General features: G+C 33.9%; 1 protein-coding gene across 2 annotated transcripts in view; it reads right to left on the bottom strand.

Moving 5' to 3' along the window:
- LOC111044923 (flocculation protein FLO11) overlaps window positions 1–24,319 on the bottom strand; it is a 182,767-nt gene that overhangs the window by 24,829 nt on the left and 133,619 nt on the right. For both annotated transcript variants that reach the window (XM_022330190.2, XM_039436181.1), the window contains one exon: window positions 15,955–16,392. In XM_022330190.2, coding sequence (XP_022185882.2) covers window positions 15,955–16,392 — 438 coding nt within the window. The remainder of the gene's footprint in view (window positions 1–15,954; window positions 16,393–24,319) is intronic.

Below are 24,319 nucleotides of genomic sequence, written 5' to 3'. Positions count from 1 at the left end.
ATAGATGATGAAATATTTCATTAAATCAATTTTTTCTCCTTATCAATAATAATTCATAATAGGTATATTTTGCTTGTAATAATTGAAACTTAGACCAGGGGCCTGCTTCATGAAAATTTAGAAGTTCTAGAATGCAGGAAAACATGATTTGTACGGCGATTTTTTAATAATAAAATGTCTTGCTATGGTTTATAAAGGACTTCTAAATTGCTATGAAACAGGTTCAAGGTTCCAAACCCAGTCTAAATGCACTATTATAGAGAAATTGTTATCAATGTAAGGGAATGCCAATAAGGATGAACGGTACAAAAACTGAAATTTCTATCAACCTGAAATTGATTGTTATAAAAACCATTGTTATTAATGTAAGGAAAAGTATTTCGGATTATGTGTAACCTTATCTAAATTTGGGAGAGGAATAGCACAAGGTTACCTTATTTTTCTCTCCCTATAATTTTTGATGATTTACTTGTTGTATGAATCAATAAAGAATAAATAAAAGAATAAAAGTCAATGAGGATGAACAGTACAGAGACTGATAGTGAGTATAATACCATATAAGTTAATACCTGACAAGTTTTGATGATTTTCTTCTTCTTCACAAAACGTTCAACAATCAATTCATTGTTAAGTGTACAACATTAATTGATTACCACATAATATTTGAGTAAAATTACTTAGATATAAACTCTCCTTGCTTCTCAGCACACAAAATATAAATTCGACAGACGCACCAAGTGGGTGGCCATTAAATGATCCGAATATTTTAATGAATGCCATTATGGAAAAAAATGGAAGAATAATGAAGAAGTAGAGAGAAAGGGAGTGAAAGTAGGGTAGAAGGAAGAGCAAGGTCCTGAGGACACACACACACTTACACACCAGTAAAGTAATAGTAGGCCGACATTGTAAAAAGTGTAACAACCTCTTGAATTCGTGCAGTAGACGATCACGATTCGATACGCTCCAATTAGTGAGTGCATTGAACGGTAGGCCACGTGTATCTATATCCTTGATATTTCACAGATAACATACCTATATCCGATATTCCATACCTGGAATGTGAGAATGTCAGACAGTAGCCATGGCAATGGGATTATACCGGAGACGGAAGACATGGTATACTGACTGTGTCGGTACACGGACTGAAGGCACAGTATTCGGACCAGTAGAGATTGAATGAGAAGATTGGAGGAACATCTTATTGCTACAATGATTGGAATGTCTTGAATCCGTTAAGTGCGATCTACCAATATATTCAACTCCCAGGATGTTAAGTCCCGTCTTATCGGATGAGCACGTTGAAGTGTCGGTCCCAGCTGAAGTATGACAATCGTCATACTTAATATATTCAGGCGAGGTGGGATCTTCTCGCAGGGGATTCACCACCAACAAAAGCCATACGAATTTACTTTTAACTCCTAAAAAACAATTATGGAGCAATATAGTATATGAAATTACAAGAAAAATATCAAAGTTGGAGAAGAAAGTTAAATTGTTATAATTTATTGTCAAGAAATAGATATGGATTATTATAGCAATAAATGGTCAATAAGGATGATGAAGAACATAATATTCAAATTTGAAACCATCTAATATAGAATGAAATTCCCATGGATTTGATTCATAATTGAATTTACTATAACTAATCCTATAATATTCGAAAATTGCAGGAATGTTCTGTCACGACCAGTGCGGTTAGAATGTAACATTCATAGAATGTAACATTGTAACATGAATGTTACATTCTATACTCTCTGGTCACGATTGAGCAGACAAACACCGTACTACAGTAAATCAACAACTTAGGAGAATGAGATTGTTTGAGAATTTGTATTTTGTGGAATGGTTTTTATTGAAATAATGAAAAGGTAATAAAGAAAATTGTATAGTTATATAGATGCAATTCCCGTCTTTCCGTTCTATAGATTATAATTTTTCAAAATAATCTATTCAGCTTTCTTAGATTGGATACGATTAAAAGAAATAAAATGCTATTATTTGTATCCCAATTTCTCATCAGTTCAAAAGTGTATATATGAGGTCGTTATTTCAAGAGTAGCAATCAACTTCTCGAGTGCATCATTTGCATTAAAATTAATGAAAAGCTTGTTTGCATCCTATCTATTTTTGAGCAAACATGCTACAATAGCTACAGTGTAAATACAGATAAACTGTGCAACACTTATTATCAGTGATGTCTGAAATGTCGCTTGCAGCAAATATCACACCACCAAGTTGGGAAACGATGTAAATCAACTGACTGACAAAAGACGGAAAAGAATTTTCCACTTCGCAACAACGAAAGCTAATCAATGAATCACATTTCTCAAGATTGGCGCACAGCTGATAGCATGAATTGCATAAGTGACTGAAATAAAATGAACTGGAAACAATAGGTAATGGGAATGACATCACAAGTGAACGAAAATGAATGCTGCTAATCAATCACCTGTTTTTTTCCTATTCATCGTGGATAGGAAGTTTTCAAGGTTCTGCAAGGATTTTTCCCGATATAATAATCAACAGGTAATAAAGAATAGTAATAATAAAATTTAATTAGTAATAATAAAATAGTTAAAATAGAATAGTAATGATAAAAGAATAAAACATAGATGTATATTAGACATTCAAATCTTTCAAACAATGGTTTACTCCTAGATTTATGAAATAAAATTTCAGTTTCCCATAAGAAAAAGAGCCAAATTGATTCATTTTATTTCATAAACTGTAAGTTGCTGGGTCATATGATCTCCTTCAAACAAAATTAGAGGGACTCTTATGAACGAATACATTCATCAATAGAACAATCAACATCCTGTGTCAAAGTTCGTGGAACCATTAATATTGACAAAAGGAAAAGCCACCAATTCATTCCATGAATGACATGAGCACATCTACTAATATTAGCACAAGCCAAAAAGATAAGGACTCTTAACAAAATGTTTGAGCAAGGATTTCAATAGGCACAAATAAGATTCTGGAGTCTGTAGGCTATATGTATTGCATTGTGCATTCCTTCATTTTAGATAAATTTAATTTAAAATCAGACTCACAAGATGTTAGGAAAGAACACATTGAATTATATGAGAAGAAAATAATTGTTATCAATAATGCTACAAGTAGTTATTAGTCAACTATGCTTATCAGTATTTTCAAAGTGAATTGACATTCTTTTCAACTATAATATTTATGTTCCAGTGTATAAATGGTAAAATAATGAATATTTTTTATATAATATTATAGAGAGCCTATAGTTTGATGGCAAAGAAACTTAGGCCTATACATAGGTAAAATGGGAAGAAACAAACCTCTTATCACAAATAGACTAGAATAAAGTAGATAAAGGAACTTATTTTTTCTCTATCATTCAGAGAAGATGAAAATTGAAAAGGAAATCATAAATATTAAAATTGAACGTAGATTTAAATTAGTAGGCTAGTACCACAGAGAAAAACTAGCATATACCATGGGATATCTTCTTATGCTTTTTTTTCTATGCTAGTACCAACATCTAAATCAAATTGAATGAATTAAAAGTTGTTGGTGTTGACTGACATAAAACACTTGTTTGTAACTCACCCGAAATAAGATCATAAAGAAAACGTCGAACTGAAGGATGTCTGATTCACTTCAACAGAAAGCTAGTAGAGTTCAAAGAAAGCAAACACCCTCTAAAAATAGAACCAATAAATACTGGACGTCTTTACAATGTGCTCGCCCCTATTCTACTGTACCGTATCAATCAAGTTGAATTTTTTCAAGTGCACGAGAAGTTCGAATTCCTACCAACTAAAAGCGTTCTATTCTTAGTAAAAAATCACAAAGTAGAAAAAATTGCCGGTCGCCCGAAAAATTCCTGCAAATTGGCAGGAAACTTACAACTGGAGCAAATGCAACTGTTGTATTCTGATGCAGACTGAATTGAAAACGAGACGGATCATCAAAGTGGTCTAGACATAGAACCGCTCAGTTGCCTCAAGTGATACGCGGCATGCTATCAAGCGCCAACGATTAGAACATGACATGTTTTCTTATTAACGGAAAGAGGAACCAATAATTAATAGAATTTATTTATCTATTCTATTATTGTAAAACTTAAAATTGAATTGAACAGTCGAAGTGAATTTTTTAAATGGTTTTCATGGGTGGGGAGGCATTGAAGGAAAATTCAATTTAAAGCTCATTTTCTGGGGAAAATAATGTGAATTTTCATTCTCTGGAAATGGTCGTGCAAACTCCACAATAATAATAACATCCTCTTTAGTTGAATCATCTCAATTTTTCATCCACTTATCGATTAGAATACAGTTTCCACAATTCACAGTCCAACTCTCGAAACACGAAGTGATGTCAATAATTCACTATTATTGAGGTATAATACACTATAGTGAGGTCCACGTTATAATGGCAGTGGATAAAGATAGGAGAATAGCGATGCCGATTCTCTGCATTAATTAATTATATTTCTACACTGGCAAAAACATAATTGGCATCGTTGTGGACCTGGAAAAGGATAGTACCACCGGCTTTGTCGAATGATAGACAAGGATAGCAAAACCAAAGTCGATCAAATACTGTCATTATAACGTGGACCTCATTATAGTTAGAATTGTCACATTTTCACTTTCAAAATTTGCCAATTCATAGGAAATATCCAAGAAACTTTCCAACTGAAGGTTGAAAACAACCCTACCGGCTACAAAACAACCACCAAACCAAGGTAAGGTAGGTACTTATATCAATTAATCAGATGTTCAATAATTTTGGAGTTGAATTTCTAATTTTGAGTTGTAGCCTATTATTAAAGAAAGAAATGATCGTTTATAAGTCCAGATACAGTTCTCATAGAAATCGTTGGATTCAACAATATAGAGAGATCTACGTTATTAAGTCAGTGGGAATGATAGAACTACAGTTTTGCCGTTTCTCTGTGCTAACACTGCCTTCATTAGTATAACGCTTTCTCAGATCATCCATTATTATAGTTAATTCATGTTAATAATGATCAATTTATTATATTTTATTTGTCAAGAAAATATATTTCTTAAAATTAAATTTTCATGGTTAAGATGAAATATTTTGGTATTTCATTATATTTGTTTTTACCCCACAAACGATTTGGTAACGGTGCGAAACTAGAAGAGGATAGAGCTATCAGCTTTGTCTCATGACAGACAAGGATAGCGAACCAATATTAATTAGGTCCTGACTTTATAACGTCGATCTCACTTTAGATGAATAAGTAATCCGAATTCTGTTAATGATTTTTCTATTATTATTCAATGTAGCCTATATCTATAAATTGGATTTGAGAGAAGAAACCAGATTTCCTGATACAGTTATCATAAAAATCGTTGGGTTTGACACAAGTAGTCCACAGGAAATATCTCACATCCAAGCATCCACATAATTTTTTCCAATAATCTTTCTTGGATCAAATACAATTTCTGAAAATCAAATCTCTAAATTTGGATACAGTGGTTTTAGGCCTAATGGATGGACACAGAGCACTCCTGTCAGCAAGCAGAAGACAGCCGGACCACGTGCACGCACGCACATAGCCCAACGCAGCGCAGCATTGCCAACCTCCCCAAACCCACACTAAATACGGCACCAAACAAAACAACAGCCCAGGCCTCCAGACTCGAGACAGGAAGACCACGCCTTCGTCATATTATTATCATCAACACTATCAGTACTACTTGTATATAGCACATGCGACAACACGACAAAGAAGTGTGCCTACGCACAGGTGGAATGCGGCGCGGCGCGGCGCGGCGCACGTGGGCAAATTACATCAAATTCCAAACTCATTTTTCAAAATTTCGATGACAACCTCATAGATGAGTGGTTGTCACGGAGCTAGCATGAGAGAAACAGTGTTGGAATGATATGTGTAAGCTGAATGAATGAAACCGTGTAAGCTGTTGAATTAAAGCTGAATTCCCACATACATAATTATTATCAGTGTCAGTGGAAGTGACCGGTACAGTGAAGATATTATCCCAATAAGTTTTATAAAGGCACTCATACTAGCTCGGCCGTGCTGAGTGGAAATAGTCCAATAAGAACTTATGAGAATTATATTTTCACTGTGTCTGTCACTGCTACTGATATATGGGAATCCAACTGATTGTCTTTGGTAGGTCATTGAGATACTAAAACTTATTGAGATGTAATAGAAGAGCAACACTAATGGTAACTGTAACTAACAGTATAGATTTTAACCTAATCGGTCTAGAATAATTATGGATTGGGAATTCACATACAGTAGAGCCTCGATCTAATAATATATCTACTGTAATCCATTTCAATAATCTACAATGGATGTAATCCATTGCAGTATGGATTACCTACTGTAATCCATTTTAATAATCTATATAAGTAATAAATTAGTACATAAGATTCAATAAAAAACTAGCTTCATTAGATTTGTTGAATAGTTCCCAGATACAACTTTTTTTGTCTGTCTCCTGAGATACATACATACATTGTACCCAGAGAGTATAGAATTTAACATAGAGTATAGAATGAAACAACCTAAGTATAGAATTCTAGAGTATAGAATAAAACATAATATGAAACCTAACCTAACCTAATCCAACCTAGCTTAACCTAACCTAACCTAGCTTAACCTAACCTAAACTACTTTAAGAATGAAACATTCTATACTCTCTGATGTACTGGGGTTTTCCTGTATCATAGACACCTATTCCCAACTGTTATTTTAACCCAACAAACCTGAAATCATGATCAGGGTGGTTCTGTTGGTTACAATTTACATTATTTTATGAGGAGCAACTTCCATGACTTAATAGCACGACAATAATAATTGAATAGCCCATAAGAAGGCGTTCCACTCTGTTCAACGTTTTACTCAAGTCGAAATTGGAAAAGGAAGAAATAAAAATTTCCTATTCTATATAAGAATCGAATGGAGTTTTTATCATTACTCTACAGATCTCTAGACTCTACAAGAACAGGATACAACTCTTTTGTGGTGATAGATTTAGCGTAACGAATGGGAAGAAAGCCATTATACAAAATAATTATTGTAATTTTCAATTAAGTCAAATCGGTTCTTCCTTCAAACTTATCATAAGACAATTGGGAATCTTTTTATTTAATCATTTTTCAGGATCTTCAATAATTTAACGCTCTTCAATGATTCAATGTCAATACCCACCTATATTCTCATGTTCTAACAAAGAAATTATGAGTACTGACTTATACATAATATATGACAAGATTCCTATGTTCGTATATTTCTTAATAATCTCAAATGAATGGAAATTGAAAATACTGTACATTGTTCTTCAGCATTTTCACTGAGTGAAGCACCTTCATGAATCTTATGGATGAGTAAATTAAGGGAATGTAATCATTGTCCCTGGAAGGACATTCCAAACAAAATGAAGATCATCTTCATTGATAGTATTGGCAAATGTGATCATTATTTAGTGATCATCATTTCTCATTACTAATGAGTCATTTTACTGTATTCACAATAGACTACCAATTCAATCAATAAAGTCGAATAGTAATTAAGTTTTCTCAATTTCGAAGAAATACATTTCTCTTTTATTCGATTCTATTGAAGAAAATCAACTGTAAAATATTCAAAACTATAGATTTTAAAAGTGAAACCGACAAGAGAGAGGACAAAATAATTTATTCCAGTATTACTGTAACTTGGTGGTTCCTGAAGACAGCTAATAAATCTAGCAACCTACAGGTGGTTTCCCATTCAAACGTTTGTTGTTTTCCTTTGGCGTAGTTGAGAGCGATTCTGGGTTTCGGACCGAATGTGGGATGCCAGTGGCCATGAGAAAATGTCTGCAGCAGTAAATCGGTGCAGCGAAACGAAAGGGAAAAGAATGAGAATGAAGTGGAAGAGAAAAAATTCCTAGCCTCACAACAAATTGCGGCCAGACAGGAAAATAACAAATGCCCCCCACATTAATCCAACGGCCCTGTCATGTGAGAAAAAGGCAATATCTCGTTCGCAGCTCGCCCAAAACCAACAAACAAATCAGCTGTTGATGGATGGCACAAACATGTCTGACGATCTGCCTAGACAAGATCATCGCTTCTCAGTTTGGTAGATGTCTCTTGGAATTGGGTGTTGAAAGTCTGATGATCCTCCTAAATTTACAAACTTTTTCAACAACATTAGACTTTCATTCAAAATGATGATGGCATGTTGTTATATCGATGGGGTTGAATGGAAATTTATAGCATGGGAGACTATTCAAAATGCATAACCATTCAAATGAATTACAGTACTATGAAAAAAATACATTCTTTTAAAATAATGTATAGTTTTAGAATAGTCGATATAACAGTTTGAAATTTATAATAAATGATAAATTGATTTAAAAAAAACATTGGGTCAAGTACGGAAGAATCGATCGTTTGATTGTAATACTTGAATGCAATGGATAAAATATTTTCAAATTTGATGCCACCAACAATAATCAGTATACAACTTGATATGAACATAGCAAGTTTCATATTATTTATTTTATGCTTGTTGTCAGTTGCAAAAATTATCAAAATAATTCGTAAAACGCATTTAGTATTTATACACACTTTAATCAATGAAGTTCAATGCATTAATGAATGGCTTAAGCTATCTTTTCGCTGTGATGGTAGCTTTAAATGGATTTACTTCAGTTCAATCACTTCATCAATATTGGAATCATTTATTCAATATAATAATGAATATATTCAGCACATCTGCAGTAAAATATCATTTTGTTAGTTTTTTTTTGAAAATTAATTTATAACTTATTACTTACTAGCAGGTAACCCGTGCTCCGCAAGGGTCTAATTGAAAACTTTACCTACTGAAATGTTGGAGAATTTTAAATAGACCTAAAACCATCTTCAGTAAATCAAGAATCTATAAGTAAAATTCCAAGTTGATCAGTTGAGTAGTTGAGACGTGATGATGCGTCATTCGTGAATTTCCTATCCCGTACGTGTATAAGCCAATTCTTTACTTTATTAAATTTAACAGCTCGATTGTTTCAGTTTTAATACAATGAGTTAGAGTAGAGCAACAATTGAATGAGAGAAGAATGCAATTGAAGCAGGCTAAATTCCTGCTACTAATAATATATTAAAGTTATGTTACAAGAGTATATTTTCTAAAATACAGGAAAATACAAGGATTAAGCGCTTCTCGAACATAAATCTATCTAAAAACTCCCAATAACAGCCTTACCAGCTTTCCTTACCAGCCTTAATAATCTTTCCAGCTTCTTTCTCAACTATTGAAGACATTCAAAAACAGACAAAATGCAATTTAGGCCGACAAGACACACTACAATCAACATCTAAAATAAATGGCGCGGACAAACAAGGTCTCTGACAGGGACACCAATTCCTCTAATGCGCTTAATTGAGCTGCGTAGGTCTGGGCCAGTCTATCACCCCTAGAAGCACATCAGTATGGGGGAAGAGCGCACCAACATACCTAAAGGGTATCTCTAGTACGATTCCAATCAGAAACCCTAATCCACTTTTCACCCCGTGATTTATCCCTTCGCATTGAGTGGATGAGCCCTTCATCACTGACAACAACCCTTAGTAGGATATAAACTACCCTCTCTGTCTTGCGAAACAATAGCGGATTGATGAAACAGTATTATTCATGCGCAAAAGAAATGAAGAAAATATATTCCTTCATCTGTATTGCAACTCTCTGCATGATTCGTTTCTGAAGTAGAGAGATTCAATTTATCGATTCATTGGACTAGAATCTTTTTTTGTAGTGCCTGTTTTCGAAGTCCTGTAATACAGAGCTTATTTTAATAGTTTTATAAACATTTTTTGTAACTTATTATAGTAGAAATACTCTAGAAATGAAAGTAGCTATTGATTTGTGATTATTTGTATTGTGTCTGTCTTTTTCTGACATGACTTTAACATTTTTGTTTTGTCTTCTTAGTCCAATTTTGTAAGAAAAAGTTCAATTTGGAAATTGATTTAAATGAGGATAGATTAATAGTCATGATAGTCATAATTTTTAAATTGTAAGAATAATTATAGCATTACTACATTATAGTAATAATTTATGGTTACGTCAACGAATGACAGAATATATCAAACAAAGTAACACATTCATGTTTCATTACTGGGGAAATCGATGTCAAATAGCAAAGATATTGTTAATTTTGACGTCAAATAAGGAAATATCAGAAAAATTATAAATTTAAAATGATTTATTATAAGGCTTAAAGCAATTTAAAAGGATATACTTTGTTTAGTATATTTGTTTAAAGTAGATTTGTTTAAGAAGATATTATTTAAAGTATCGATATTTGTGAAATTGGAAGTATGAGACAGGACTATGCAATTTGTTCAAATCGTAATCTTATTTTAGAGCATCGAGAGATTTGGTATCCATAAAACTAACACACTAATAAAATTAAAATTATAATTTGAAATACAAAATCGATAATCCACGAAAAAATGAAGGAATTAAAATCTTGGGAAATAATTTAGATAATTTAAAAATTCATTTCACTTGATTGGAAGAATAATAATCTAATGAACTGTGGGCTTACTGTATTTACATAATGGTATTTCAATGGAATCAATGACCTCTGTGCTGCTACTGGTTGAATCATGATCGCACTTGAAAAATTGTATGATTATTATTGTATATTTGGTTACGAATAATATTTATCATACCACTCTCTATGCTCAAAAAGCTATACTTTTCTTCAAAATATAGTACGTTATTTGTTGAAAAAATGTGTTTATTATGATTGCATATTATTCAAAAATTAATTGAACTTCCAGGTTCATTGTAAAAAATGCTAGACAATACATTCATATCAAGGGAAAAACTAATGTTAGAAATTCAATTGTCATTTTTGTTCAATATTATTATTAGTTTATTGCACAAATTAAAGATTTTATCTATTTTATTGCAGAAATTCAAAACATTTTTCAATTTTCATCATGAATAACATGAAGTGATGTAATACGTTCAACAAGAAATTACTTGAATCCAACCAATAGTTTGTCCAACAAATAAAATAATTAAACTGAAAATTGGTAAACAGTGTATCAACACAATCAGTTTCTTTACGGAAAATTAACTTTTTAAAACAAAATTGAATAAATTATAGAATTCAAGTGAACCAAACTTTCTAATGAAAGTTCTCAAGTTGATGTATCATCAAAATCGACATGTCTAGCTTTGTCACATACCTGGGAACTTTTCAAACTGCGGTCCAGTAGTCATCATTTCAGAAGCCATCAGAGTTTCGGAGATTATTTGAAACTTAAGGTTTATTTGTCACCAAGTTGAACACGACTCAAACAATATTTGAAATTAAAACTGAAGGGAATCAAAGTCTAAAAAGGAATAAAAGTAAGTCAGCTGCAACTATTCAACCAAATGAATTGTGAGCTCCAACTGCCTAAAGAGAGATTCTGAAGGTTTGAGGCCCGATCGATTCGGTATCTGAACGTGTTATCTGGTGTCCGGATTTGACTTGTATTTTCAACTATTTATCGCGTGATAAGGGCTACACTCTGTCGAATCAATCTATTCTCTGAAATAACTTTATAAACGGAATAACGGTTGTTGAAAATATACAAGGTGGATCCATGATTTCTAGAACAGTATTTCAGAAGATAAACGTTGTTAAAAAGTTCATATTCATATTTCTATTACGAGTGTCTTTCAAAAATCATGGTTTTAAAGTTCAAGCTCTTCAATTCATTACATTAAACAAGTAACAAAACTACCATTAGATTAAATAATATTTTCACATTATTTTTTTCTTATAATTAACAGTGATGTTATCTGGATTTTTTCTAATCATATATCACCATTAAACTGTTCATATCATTCAGTATCTTATTATGCCTAGCATTAATACCAATTTCAGCATCCTGTCATCCAGTCATCCTGTTTTCTATTTTCCAATTAATTTGTTGTACTACATAATAGCCGTCTCTGCTAGCTTATCATAGAAATTTTGTTTCCTGCAAATTCATAACAATTCCATCTTTTAAAAACTATTCTTGAATTGGCATCTCACAGTTAATAACTAAGAGCCACTTTTAAAGTTACAAAAATATTTTTGTATTAGTCAAACAAATTAATCCAATTCAAACCATGATTGCCTTCCTTGACTGACTTCTAACGTGAGTAATGCTCTCCAATCAAAACAAGCTTTTCCTTATTCAATACTGAATCACATCCATATTATATCAGGTTGAAATTTGTTTTTTGAACTGACTCTAGTCTTAATTTTTCGGAAGGTCAAAACAATCACTTCTCCAACAATACATAGATGTGCAGAATCCTAAAATAATACGACTGCTGGAAACTCATTCACACGTACAACGTACAAGACTTGAAGTCTCATTTAGTTAAGGATGAGGCGAGAGAAGCGGATATCCACATTGGGTAGGCCCAAAACCTAAATCCATAGTCTGATATCCCAGACACGTACTACATCCATGAGCAAAAGAGGCACTTCCCTGTTGTCATGACTACTGACTGCTTTTCCTTCTTTCTCTTCTTATACTTCTTCATTCCCATCTTCTTCTCTCTCTTCTGCTATTTCTTTTCACCGCCGTAGACATTTCCCAAGGGCGCCTTATCTCTAGCTAAAAGGCAGTCGTTTCTCACAGTTTTCCTCAAAGTTTTCGAATAAGACTAGTCAGGAATATTTTTGATGTTGAGGCGCAAAAACTAAATAAATTTTTATGATGTATTCATTGGTAAACTTTGGCTTTTTGTATTACGGAAAACGGGTCCGTGGAAACACCACTGTATATACATGTCACTAAGGCAAAGAAAACTTCATTTTTCATGAAAGGGACAAAAGTTGGATGATTCTGAATAACTGAAAAGTTATGGGTGAGAAGTTGCATCAGTATCTATACAGCTAAACGAAAATAGCTTACCTGAAGCAGAGAAAACTTATATTTGTTGTTGATTATCCATCTTGTTTTCACTATTATTATTACTATTAAATTTTCTAAAACTTCAAAGTGAATGAATGAATGAATGAAGTTTTATTCTCAATAAGCACAATACAAGGAAATGTAAAATACATGCATATCAAAAACAAACAAACAAGATTATTATATACAAAATCTTATAATATGAGATATTTTAATATTATAATGCAACTTATTACTTATTGAGAAAAATACAATCCAGCACGTAAGATGCAACTTACGGACCGCTGGAGGGAGTCTAACACACTATTTTACTAAAGCAATAGAATGGACTGAAAAAAAGAAAAAAGAGAGATAAAAAAAAACATTTATGGGCTGTAATCAAAATAGGATATTAGTATTTAATTATTAAAGAGATGATGCTAATTAGAGAAAGCAAAAGAAAACCATTAAAAATAGAGATTCAAAGTGAAAAAAACACTCACATTCTTTGATGTGGCGACGTCCGTTTCGTGCTGGTATTGCACATTTTCAAGAGTTTATGTTTTGGCTTGAAAATGTGCAATACCAGCACGAAACGGACGTCGCCACATCAATAATGTGAGTGTTTTTTCACTTTAAAGTTTTAGAAAACTTATACATTGTTTAAATTTGAGAATTAGATAGTACATAATCAATATACAGTAATAGTATATTAATACTTAATTCTAATGAATTTAATGATTAATTCTATGCCTGAAGCTAGGTTTTCAGTATAATGTTCATATATATTTTTAAAAAAATATTTATACTATTATTGAATGAAACTCCGAAACAATGAAGCTACGTTAATACAATAGAATAAACAATCTAGCTATTCAACAAATAGTGAGTCGTTTTTTGATTTTGTATTGAAATTTTTCAAGTAAGTGCAATATTTCTAAAGTTTTTAATTTATTGTGATACATTCTGTGATTCATTTAGAGTATAAAATCAACCTTCAAAATTCAAAATTTTAAATCATCATTCCTGGACCGAAAATCAAGTAACGAAGCAGTGTGTGATTGCATAACCTTATCTTTTGGACAACATAAACATTTTATCAAAATTTTTGGAGAGAAATAGTACAGGCTCAGCCTAGTTTTTCCTCCAATGTCATAATTGTATTATGATTATAGTATTTTATACAATAAATGAACAAATAAATAAATAAATTCTCTGGTTATATGTACGTTAGGTAAGGAAGACAACCACGCGGCTCAAATCTCAAGGTTACAGAGATTATGTTGTTACACATAAATATTATATGGGTTCTTCTGTATATTCATATTTCAACGTTCTATACATGTATAATATCTCTAAACCATTTTAAAGTAGGGGACCAAGGTTATTAGTTGGAATTCTCAACCCCAAGCAATCTATGGTGGAAAATGGAACTCCACGAAAATGCAAGTTGGTCGTATTTCAAGCCAGTCAGTTTATTAGCGGGCCATGACTAATTGCAGTCTCACCTTTCCCTACCCAAACGGCCCTACATTTCGCCTACCCTAGCAAAATAAGCTCCAGCATGCACTGGTAGCAAGCAATCCTTTACGTCTCCCTCACTCCACCTGTCAAGGTGTGAAATTGCGTTTTCACTTGACTAAACTACATTATTCCCAGTTAGAAACTTTATTAGAGTCGTTAGTAGCGTTTTATTAAACTCTGGTGGCTAAATAGCTGCAGAATCGTGTTGAACGTGAAAATTCAATTTTCATGAATAACAGTCAGTTGAAATTAAGAGTCAAGTTTGTTTGCTAGTACAGTTACAAGCTTGGTGTGAACGGATTATGGATAGCTTGGATTGAACAGTGTCTAGAAGTCATAAATGTTATTGAAAATTTCTCCAACGAGAACGTTTGAAGACATGAAATCAAACTAACTTGTTTCATTGAGTAGGTGCTTGACTATAAAACATTATACTTCATCACAAAAAATCTGATCATGAGATTTATGAGGATTGAGAAGTGGTACAAATAATAATAGTTTTCGGGTAATTTTTCCCACATTTTAGTATAATCATCTTATGATTATATTCTATGGTGAATTCCTTCAGGATTATGACCTAAAACCTATACATATTATTTAGTATGAAGTTAAACAAAGGACGATGACTGATCCTTGAATTTTGTCTACATCCATTGATCCACGTCAATTCCTCCATATTTGAGAAAATTGATGATAAAATATGATTCGTAATGCTGATCTAGAGGTACTTAGACTAAAGCAGGTTTCTCTCTATGAGAATTCCTGTCTACTCTCGCGGCAATTTTAGTGAGTATGCATCCAGTGTTGAGAGTGTGGAACTCACCCCTCCTACATGGCTGGGCTATCAACTCAGGAATAGAGTCTCACACCAGGTTGGCTAAGCTCATATCTGAACGTAAATGCATTCTGCCGTCCTATATAGAAAAAGAGGTACTTTCTAGAGTTCTGGAAATTCTCGTTTCATGGAAAAATTGTATTTGTGATCTAGGAATTTACCTAGGCTCAAGATTTTAATGAACTATTTAATGAAAATTGAATGAGTTTAAAACAGTTGGATACTCAGCAAACAGACTTAAACAACATCAAATTTAATTCCAACAACTATAGCTGACGATACCACGAATAATATGTTCCCATTTCGCTTTTGATCCCATTCCCGAAATATGTGACACCTTTCTGAACACAATAGAACAGTTTGCGATGGAAAAAAGTAAATTTCGTAGAGTGAATGAATATTGATGTTGTGGAACTTTTCCATAATTGAAGAGACTTGAAATGTTGTCAAAAAATCCACTTTATTTTAATAAAAATTATTATTTCACAGGAGCACATTTATCATCGTGTGAGCACACGCGAAAGCATGCTCCTGTGAAATTTTATTAAAATAAAGTGGATTTTTGACAACATTTCAAGTTTCTTCAATTATGGAAAAGTAGGCTAAGTTCGTTTATTTTCATTCAATTAGTTATTGTGTGTGTATGATTTAGTAATATTCAAGTAGGTACTCACGATAGTTGTGCGAAACAGGTGATGCCTGAAAGGGGCCGCCATGCAGGGGTGGCACGGGGGGCGCGAGGGGACCGTGCGGGTCGTCCATGACGCCGCCTCCAGCCTCCTTTCCACCGCCTCCTCCTCCTCCTCCTATCACACCGTTCCTCCTCTCCTCCACCTGCCCCTCCTCCTCGTCGTCAGAGTCGTCTACGTTGGACTCGGGACCAAAGTCGGCCTCAAAGTCGTTGAAGTCGGAGGACTGCTGGTTGTCGGCGTCAAAGTGGTCGCGATGTCGGTGGCGAGTGGCTGAGTTGAGGTAGAGCAGTGGGTTCTGTGCCAGGCGGTGCGCCAGGCGCTGGTTGTCGCTCAGCTGCGTCACTACCACACTCAGATTGTCGCTGGCGCCTAGCGACGACGCCAGCTTCGCCAAGCTAGCGCTCACACCTTTCACGTCACCTGCAAACACACAAAACAACAAAATATTACCACCGTATTTCATTTAAAAGAGTTGAACTGTGTTTATTTTCTCTCTATACGATATCATACCTATGTTTTGTTTTGGGAGAGCATCAGTTTGTAACACCGAAACACCAATTTTCAATTCCAAAACCTCAAATTTTATTTCCGAAAACATCAATTTTATTTATAAGAGATGAACTGCTTTTATATTCATTAAATAAAATAGCATGCTTATGTTCGTTTAAGGAGTACATAATTTCGCTAAGTACCTATTTTGAGATACCAGTCCTTACTGGAAGAAATGAAAAATTTTCACGGTATCAATTTGACGTTGCAGGCTGATATACAGTCAGCTATACCGTTGCACACTACTTGGGATTAGGGAGAAATTAGTTAAACGTTAAATACAGGGGTGCCCACAGCGAGTGACTTGGACGCACACTGCGTCCTTGGAATTCTTGGGGGGGGGGATCTGGAGATCGAATCTTGAGAGGCGGTCCCAAAAAAGTGTTTATTACATTTTTGGGGGTTTTCAATTCAAGAGAGGGGATAGAAGCTGTGAATTTTCTCCAATTTAAGGAGGGGGGGGGTGCGTCTATGGTCTTGAGGGGGTCTGTGAAAGGTTAGGAGCTTTTGCTTTTAAATGGCAATATGCTAATATTATTCAGGATTATTGGATCTTCTCAGAATTAAATATATGATACTGTATCCAATGGACGTTCAGGAAGCAACAGGAACTTGTACTGTGAACTGGACATACTGAAGTTGCCTATCCAGGCTGGTTCTTGATCGACTGAAATCTTGATGAAGTGAATGTCCATCTTTGATTTCCTTCTCCATGTGGATGTTAATGTATCTTTCGACCAAAGTATGTAACTTCCATTACAACACTCTGAAGTTTATATAAGATGTGTGTGCTTCAACCTTTTTGAGAGACGCTGATGTCAATTTCTACATCGGTACAAAAAAATACTATTCTCAACCCTTTGTGCATTGTTATCCTTATAATATGACGTCAATGACCACGGAGATAAGTTAATTATGATGGGTTTTTGATCATGACTAAAAAGTTTCCACCAATAAAGAACCTCTTATTACTGGCGCGGCAAAAGAATGGATTATCCAATCAAAATCATTATTTCCGTTTTTCCTCTCCACCTTCCGAAAATCTCTCCCACAAAGACGCCGCTTCATATTACCGCAAAAGACCAAGAAATCATCTTCCAAAATGTTATTATTTTGGCGGCTATTATGGGATTCTCCCTGAAAATTTTCCTACAAGGAAAATAAGAAAGACAAAGAGTTTTGAGTGAGAGTTTATAATATACAAAGACTTTGTTTTACGTAATAACTTACTACAAGAGCAAATCACTCTGGAAACATATTATCTGGCTTAGAATATTAATCGGAAAAGCGTACCAAGTAAGATGAAAGTTTACCAATTAGGTGTTTCAAATAAGAAGGGTGTAGAGGAGTTCACAGAATGTTTATCAGGTAGGTAATAAATCAGTTCATAATATTCATACTACCATTAAAAAGTAATAATTTCCTACTCATGGTGGAAATTCAACTAATACTATTGATACCATGTTCTTATCAATTACTACATTATAATAAATTATTCCAAGTTGATGTTCAAAGAAGCGTTTACACTATCCTTCAAACTCATTGGCCAGGTTACATAGAAATCTGTTGAATTTCAACGGTGATAAAATGACGTTTAAATGCCACGAGAATCAATCAGTGAAGCGGAAGAGGTAAAAAATTTGTTGTTAAGCACAGTTAAAATTTAACAGACTTTGGTGTAACCGGGCTATGGAATTGTAAGACATAAAGAATCGTTGGCAAAATATTAAGCAGAATCAGAAACTAAACAAAACTTTCCAGTAACTAAACTATCATCTTCACATCTAATGCAGTTGGAAAAATTGGCTCTACTTCTACAATATTAGTAGATGGAGCATGTAGACAACGACGATTCTATTTTGAAACCACAGATTTTTCAACAATATTCTCGGCTTTGACCAATACAAGTTGACAACGCTTCCAATAGAGCAGAAAATTCATTCATAAGAAGAGAGCAAGTCAAGCCAACAATATTTGCAATTCTATTTGCGTCTGTATTCCGTGTATTGATCATTCAGGTTATGAGCTGATCCCACTCATTCAGGGAGATTTCATTCATAAAAACATGTACAACAACGGATATGGTTTATGCTAATCCATGACTGTACGGTGGGTTGGCTTCAGTATTCCGTAGTAGCCCACAGAGAGGTAATAGTAACTATAAATCTTATGATAAGTGAGGTCAACAGACAACTACTATACAATAAACCGGGCGAAAACATGAATAAAACGCCGGTTTCTTGAAGCAAAGCAGGGATTTTATGAGAACAAATGAATGGAGTGACAATTTTAGAGTTCATTTTCCAGTTCTATGCAATGACAACATAAAATAATTTATGTTGGAAATCAATAGTTTTATAGAATAATAAGAAAAAAGAACGTAATAAAGCAAATAATTCAGTTTTACCTATCCAAGTCGAACAATATTTACAAAAATTTTTTAAAGGTACATTGGATTTAACATGGAAAGTGACAACCAATACAGAAATTTACTTCAGTGTTTAGGACGAATCCACCTAATCTCTCACGATAGAAACAATTCAAGAGATTATCAATCATACTATTACTGTACATTGGAGAGTAATTACAAATCTTTTTGAATTTTTTTTTTGTTTGTACAGGATATCCTCTACAGTGAATATCCAAGGTTGAGTGGTAAAGAGGACTAAAAAGTCCTATCTCCTCCTGATAAAGAATATTTTTATATCAATTCAACATTCATTCATTAGAGCATACCCCATATTTGTTTGTAATATCCAGTAAATTTTGTATATATTTTTCAAACATCAAATGAAATATAGTAAATTATACAGTAGTAATTTTCCAGCAGTTGGTTAAACTGCAATTCCTAACAAAATCTTCCATCAGTAAATTTTGTATTATGTTTAAATGTGAATTATCTTATATGTTAGATAGATGGATCTTTCTTGATACATTACTGAATGATGAAATGATCCTATGCACCTATAATTAGCAGATATATTTTGTTACCAACAACGACACTTCTAAAGAAGTTACGATTACCACATAGGTTACAGCTAGAAAGTAGGCTAGGAGAGCTGTAATGCAGTGTTAATGCATGCAGAGATAATCGCGGCTTTGACATTTGAAATGGACCACAGGCTGGTTGCATCCCATGATGCAAGCGGCAAGGTTCAAGCAGTCACGTCTATTTCGGTTACAAATTCCCCCTACCACAACTATCCATTCCCCCTTCCCCCCCTTCTACTCAGACCCTTGAGACCCCCTAAATTGTTCCAAAATAAAAAAGCAGCATCATCCAGGAATGCGGACGCTCAAAACTCTATACACTCCCGCGTCTGAAAAATGTCCGACTAGCATATAAGCGGCACATTCAACGCATACCGAACTGAATCGATTTTGATGCTCCAAGTTGACCAGTGAATGTGAATGGTACTTGAAAATAGCATACAATATGTACCATCAACACTATACTAGCTATGCACTATTCTTTATTGGTACTCTGTACTCGACTGGATAACCACGAGCATAGACTAAATAAACACATAGAAAATGAACTGGCTTGAATTTGTGCCGCAGCTAGGTCTATATGAAAACTGAAGCATCTGCCCTCATAAGTACAGTGAGACTTCTCACGATCGTTTTAGGCGGACGTATCTGGTACCGTGAGAATATTATTCTCATAAGAGGTAATGGGACGATTCATACTCACTCGGCCAGGCAGAGTGAAAATAGTCCCATTAAAACTCATTGGAATCTACATGAAAATCGATGTAGCCTACCATGTTTTCAACTTTATCTTAATTCTCACATGTTTCGTGATTAGGCTGAATGAAAATACTCCTATTAGAACTCCTTTAATACCTTCAGCTTCATCCATTACCCACAATTGTGGGATCGATGGCGTCTAAGAATCAAAACACGTACAAAACACATGAAAAAAAATTTGTAACAGTTCAGATGGCAGTGATCCAGTGCTTACGCTCTCAATAAAAATTCAAATTATCACCCATAAATTCGTTTACACTGTAATATGCAATATACTGTAATATACTCAATGAAATTTACATAGAAATTAAAAATCAAAGTACCAAGTAACTTTATTATTTTATTTCTCACATCATGTTTCCAATATCAATGTCATTTTCAAGTGTGTGAACCAATTCAATGGAATTAGGGCTCTATTTCTGATCACTGGCTGACACTGATAAGGGATTCCGCCTTGATAAAAAACGATTATGGATATTTAACACTTTTATCAGAGATATTGTGGAACTTCTCCATATTAAGATAAAGAAAGGAAAAAAGAGATGTTGTCGAATTCCACTATAACATTTTTAAAAATGTTATAGTGGAATTCCACTATACATTATAAAGGAAAAATTTTCCATTATAATTTAACATTTTTAAAAATGTTATAGTGGAATTCGACAACATCTCTTTTTTCCTTTCTTTATCTTGATTATGGATATATTTATTTCATGTCATTTATTGACAATCACAAACCATTATGATTGAGAGAAGACAACAAGCATAGCCCAAAACTGTCGACTTTCTCTCAAATTTTCATGAATAAAAGTTTGGAAAAAATAATAAGGTCATATTTTTACTTTCAAGTCCACGTTTTCACTCCAAAACTAACGACTAAACTAGAAATTTTAAATTTTGATGTTTGATGTTTGGGAACCAAGTAAAAAACAAAAATATGTCACTCGAAGTTTTTAAACTAATCAGACATTTTTGAGTAACCTTGTAAAACTTTTGAGCCAAAAAAGAAACACAACTTTACTATTAGTACAGCTACATATTGTTGGGTAGGCTACTGTTATATTGACAGAACAGTTGGTAGAATATGACAAGAGAAATTTATATATTTAAAAATTTTATATATCTCAGATGATAAGCATATGATCCAATAATTTCAATTCCCTAAAATGAAAAGAAGAAATGAATCTATTTAATTAAAAATCATGTATTTTTAAAAAGAATATGAAGAAAACCTAGGTTTAATCATGCTTAACGATTGCATGTTGACCGCCTCGTTTCAGAGCTCGTTGAAATAATTCCCATGTTTCTTCAATTAATTAAACGAAAATCTCATGGGAAATAGTCTGGAGGCTTTCTTATGCAGCAATAACACCTTGTATTTCGGACTGGGAACATCGATTAATTGGGGATTCGGATGCTTTTAGTGTAATGCATTTCCTTCACAATTCCCAAGGTATTGTTGGAGATCAAGTTGCAGGTGTAGGAAAGGAAAAGCCCCTCTTAATGGAAGACAGGCAAGTGCAGAAGCTGTTGAACGAAGTATATAGGTAGAATATACAGTGGGCCTTCCTTCCTTTTTGGGAGAATCACCTGCTGCTATTGCTTAGACGCCCCTTTACTACTTCCTGAATGGAAATATTCACCAAGCTCTTTACTGTAGTATTTCTTTACCAATTGAACAATGAAGACTAACCAAATGTTGTTAGTGTTCACCTAGGCCACGTTTCTGATGAGAGAGAAGGTAATTGGGCTGGAAAAAATGAGAGAAGAGAGATTGGTTAAAAAGAAAAAATAGGAAGATATGAGGAGGAAGTAGAGTAGACTTGTTATTGATGAGTCATTGTGCTGCTGGAAACTTTAGTACTAAATAAGCAGAAAGTTTTAGCAAAGCTATTAGTTATTCAAGCTAAAAACTCTGGGGTTTGTTCTCGTTTAAAGTTTTTTGAACCTTCTAAAATATGGAGTTTTTCTCGTTTTCCTAGAAAGTTTTTTGAACATTCTAAAATTCTAGTGAATAGAAAATTATCTTCATCAAACGAATACTGTATACGCACAGGTACAATCTTGTGTATAGTTTTGATTGAAGAAGACAATATTAAACACAGAAGTAGAAGAAAAAATTGAAGTAAGCGACAAGGAGAAAAAGAAGAACGGAGAGAGTAGTTGAAAACAGAACCTGGAATGAAAGAGAAGAAGAAAAATGGAAGAGGAAGAGGAGTAGAAAACGTAAAGAGAGATGAAAAGTGAAAAGAACAAGGAAGAGGATAATGATGAAGAGAAAATTAATATGGTTTAGAAGACAGCCAAGGAATGTAAGAACTAGAACTAGAATAATTAAGTTTTCAATTTTCATTAATTTAATTCCATTAAATTGTATTTAATTCTGGATTAACAGACACAATTAATTATAATCTGTACAATATAGATAAAAGTAAAAAAACAAAGAAGTCAATGAGAACAAAATGAAAATGGAAGTCTTGAATTTCTCTATCCATTTTTACGATTTACGTACTGCAAAAAAATAGGATGTTTAAAAGAAAAAACGATGATAATTACAATGATAGAATAGAGCAATGAGGAAAAGATAAAAAGAGAAGATGTAAAAAATCAGAGAATAGTAGAAGAGAGAACAAAAAAGCAAATGAACAGAAGGAGAGGGAGAGAATCAATCAGGAAGAGAAGAAAGAGGAGCAAAGAAAAGAAATAGGGCATCACAGAGAAGAAGTAGTATAAAAAGGACAAGGATATTACTTTTGTAAAGAGTTCTGTTGAAGCACCAACAACAGTGTGCTTAGTTGGCAGATATTGACATAATAAAGGGCTGAGAAGTTTGGAGCCATCTTCCTTATTATTATATTAGTTGGAAACATTTTGCGGACGAGATTAGACAAGCCGACTGCAGCTGGTTCACCATATGGCTGACAGCTGCTGTTGCCATGGCAACCATACAAATATCTACTCCTCCTCCACATCCTACTCCTCCTTCTCCTCCCCACTCCTCTTCAAGTTGGGCTTCAACTTTTCCCATCACCATTGCCCGGGCATACATTTGCAACATCGAAGCGAGCGGCTTGATTAAATGAATGTGAGCTGGATTAAATTTCAAGGGGTCAAAAAACCGATAAATTCATCGACCATGCACTTCATGAGTTCACAATTTCAACTCCATTTTTGGACAGTAAATTGTGGCTGAATGATCACTCTTCCATTAATACTTGTCAGATTTCATAGTACCTTGGGAAGTCGTAGTTAATCTGCCTCAAATAGTGTGCATTATATGCTAGAAGCTATATGATTCGAATACAGTCATTACTCGGTTAGTTTTGTCTCCAGTCTCCTATAAGACTGCAGGTCCATTGATCATCTCACTCTCCCACTACTCATCACCAAGCTGATATATTGTTACAACTTTAGCCGATAGATAGCGCAATCGCAGTGCCACTCAGACGGCGGTTTTAAGTTTTAGATTTTTAGGTTATGGTGTTAGAAACATGTCACAATACGTAAGTTATTAGAATGATTTTATTTGCAGTTTCTATAAAAAAAATGTAGATGGAGGGAAAATTGTGTGTACATCACAAGGGAAAAATACTTTTTCTCCCTCAGGAAATTGTTTGTCCTCGGCTTCGCCTCGGGCTTCAAACTTTTTCCAGAGAGAAAAAGTCATACTTTTCACTCTAGATATACAATAACTATTCCTCCACCTACTGTCAAAAGTACTTATATTACTCCCTGAAACATGATACTAAGTGTCACTTTTTTGCTCTCGGTACTAAAACAGAAAAACTCCTAGGTAGTAAAAGTGACTCCATTTTAAATAACATGGGAAGCATCTCTATTTTAAAACGTACATTTGAATAGTCAGAAGGCTAAGCTCAGAAGGAAAGCATATCGAGTATCATTAAACCAACTCAATAAACTCAACCAGACCGATATATAAATTTATTTGTATGCTGAAATATATATATAAATTAGGATTTTACAGTACTTTACTGTCTTCCTTCTTTTAGCCGAGTCCTCCATCCCTGTCTGTCTTCCCACTCACCAT

The sequence above is a fragment of the Nilaparvata lugens genome, chromosome 10, assembly GCF_014356525.2.
Source record: "Nilaparvata lugens isolate BPH chromosome 10, ASM1435652v1, whole genome shotgun sequence".
Taxonomy (NCBI): Eukaryota; Metazoa; Arthropoda; class Insecta; order Hemiptera; family Delphacidae; genus Nilaparvata; species Nilaparvata lugens.
This window is presented reverse-complemented; position numbering and strand designations above follow the sequence as displayed.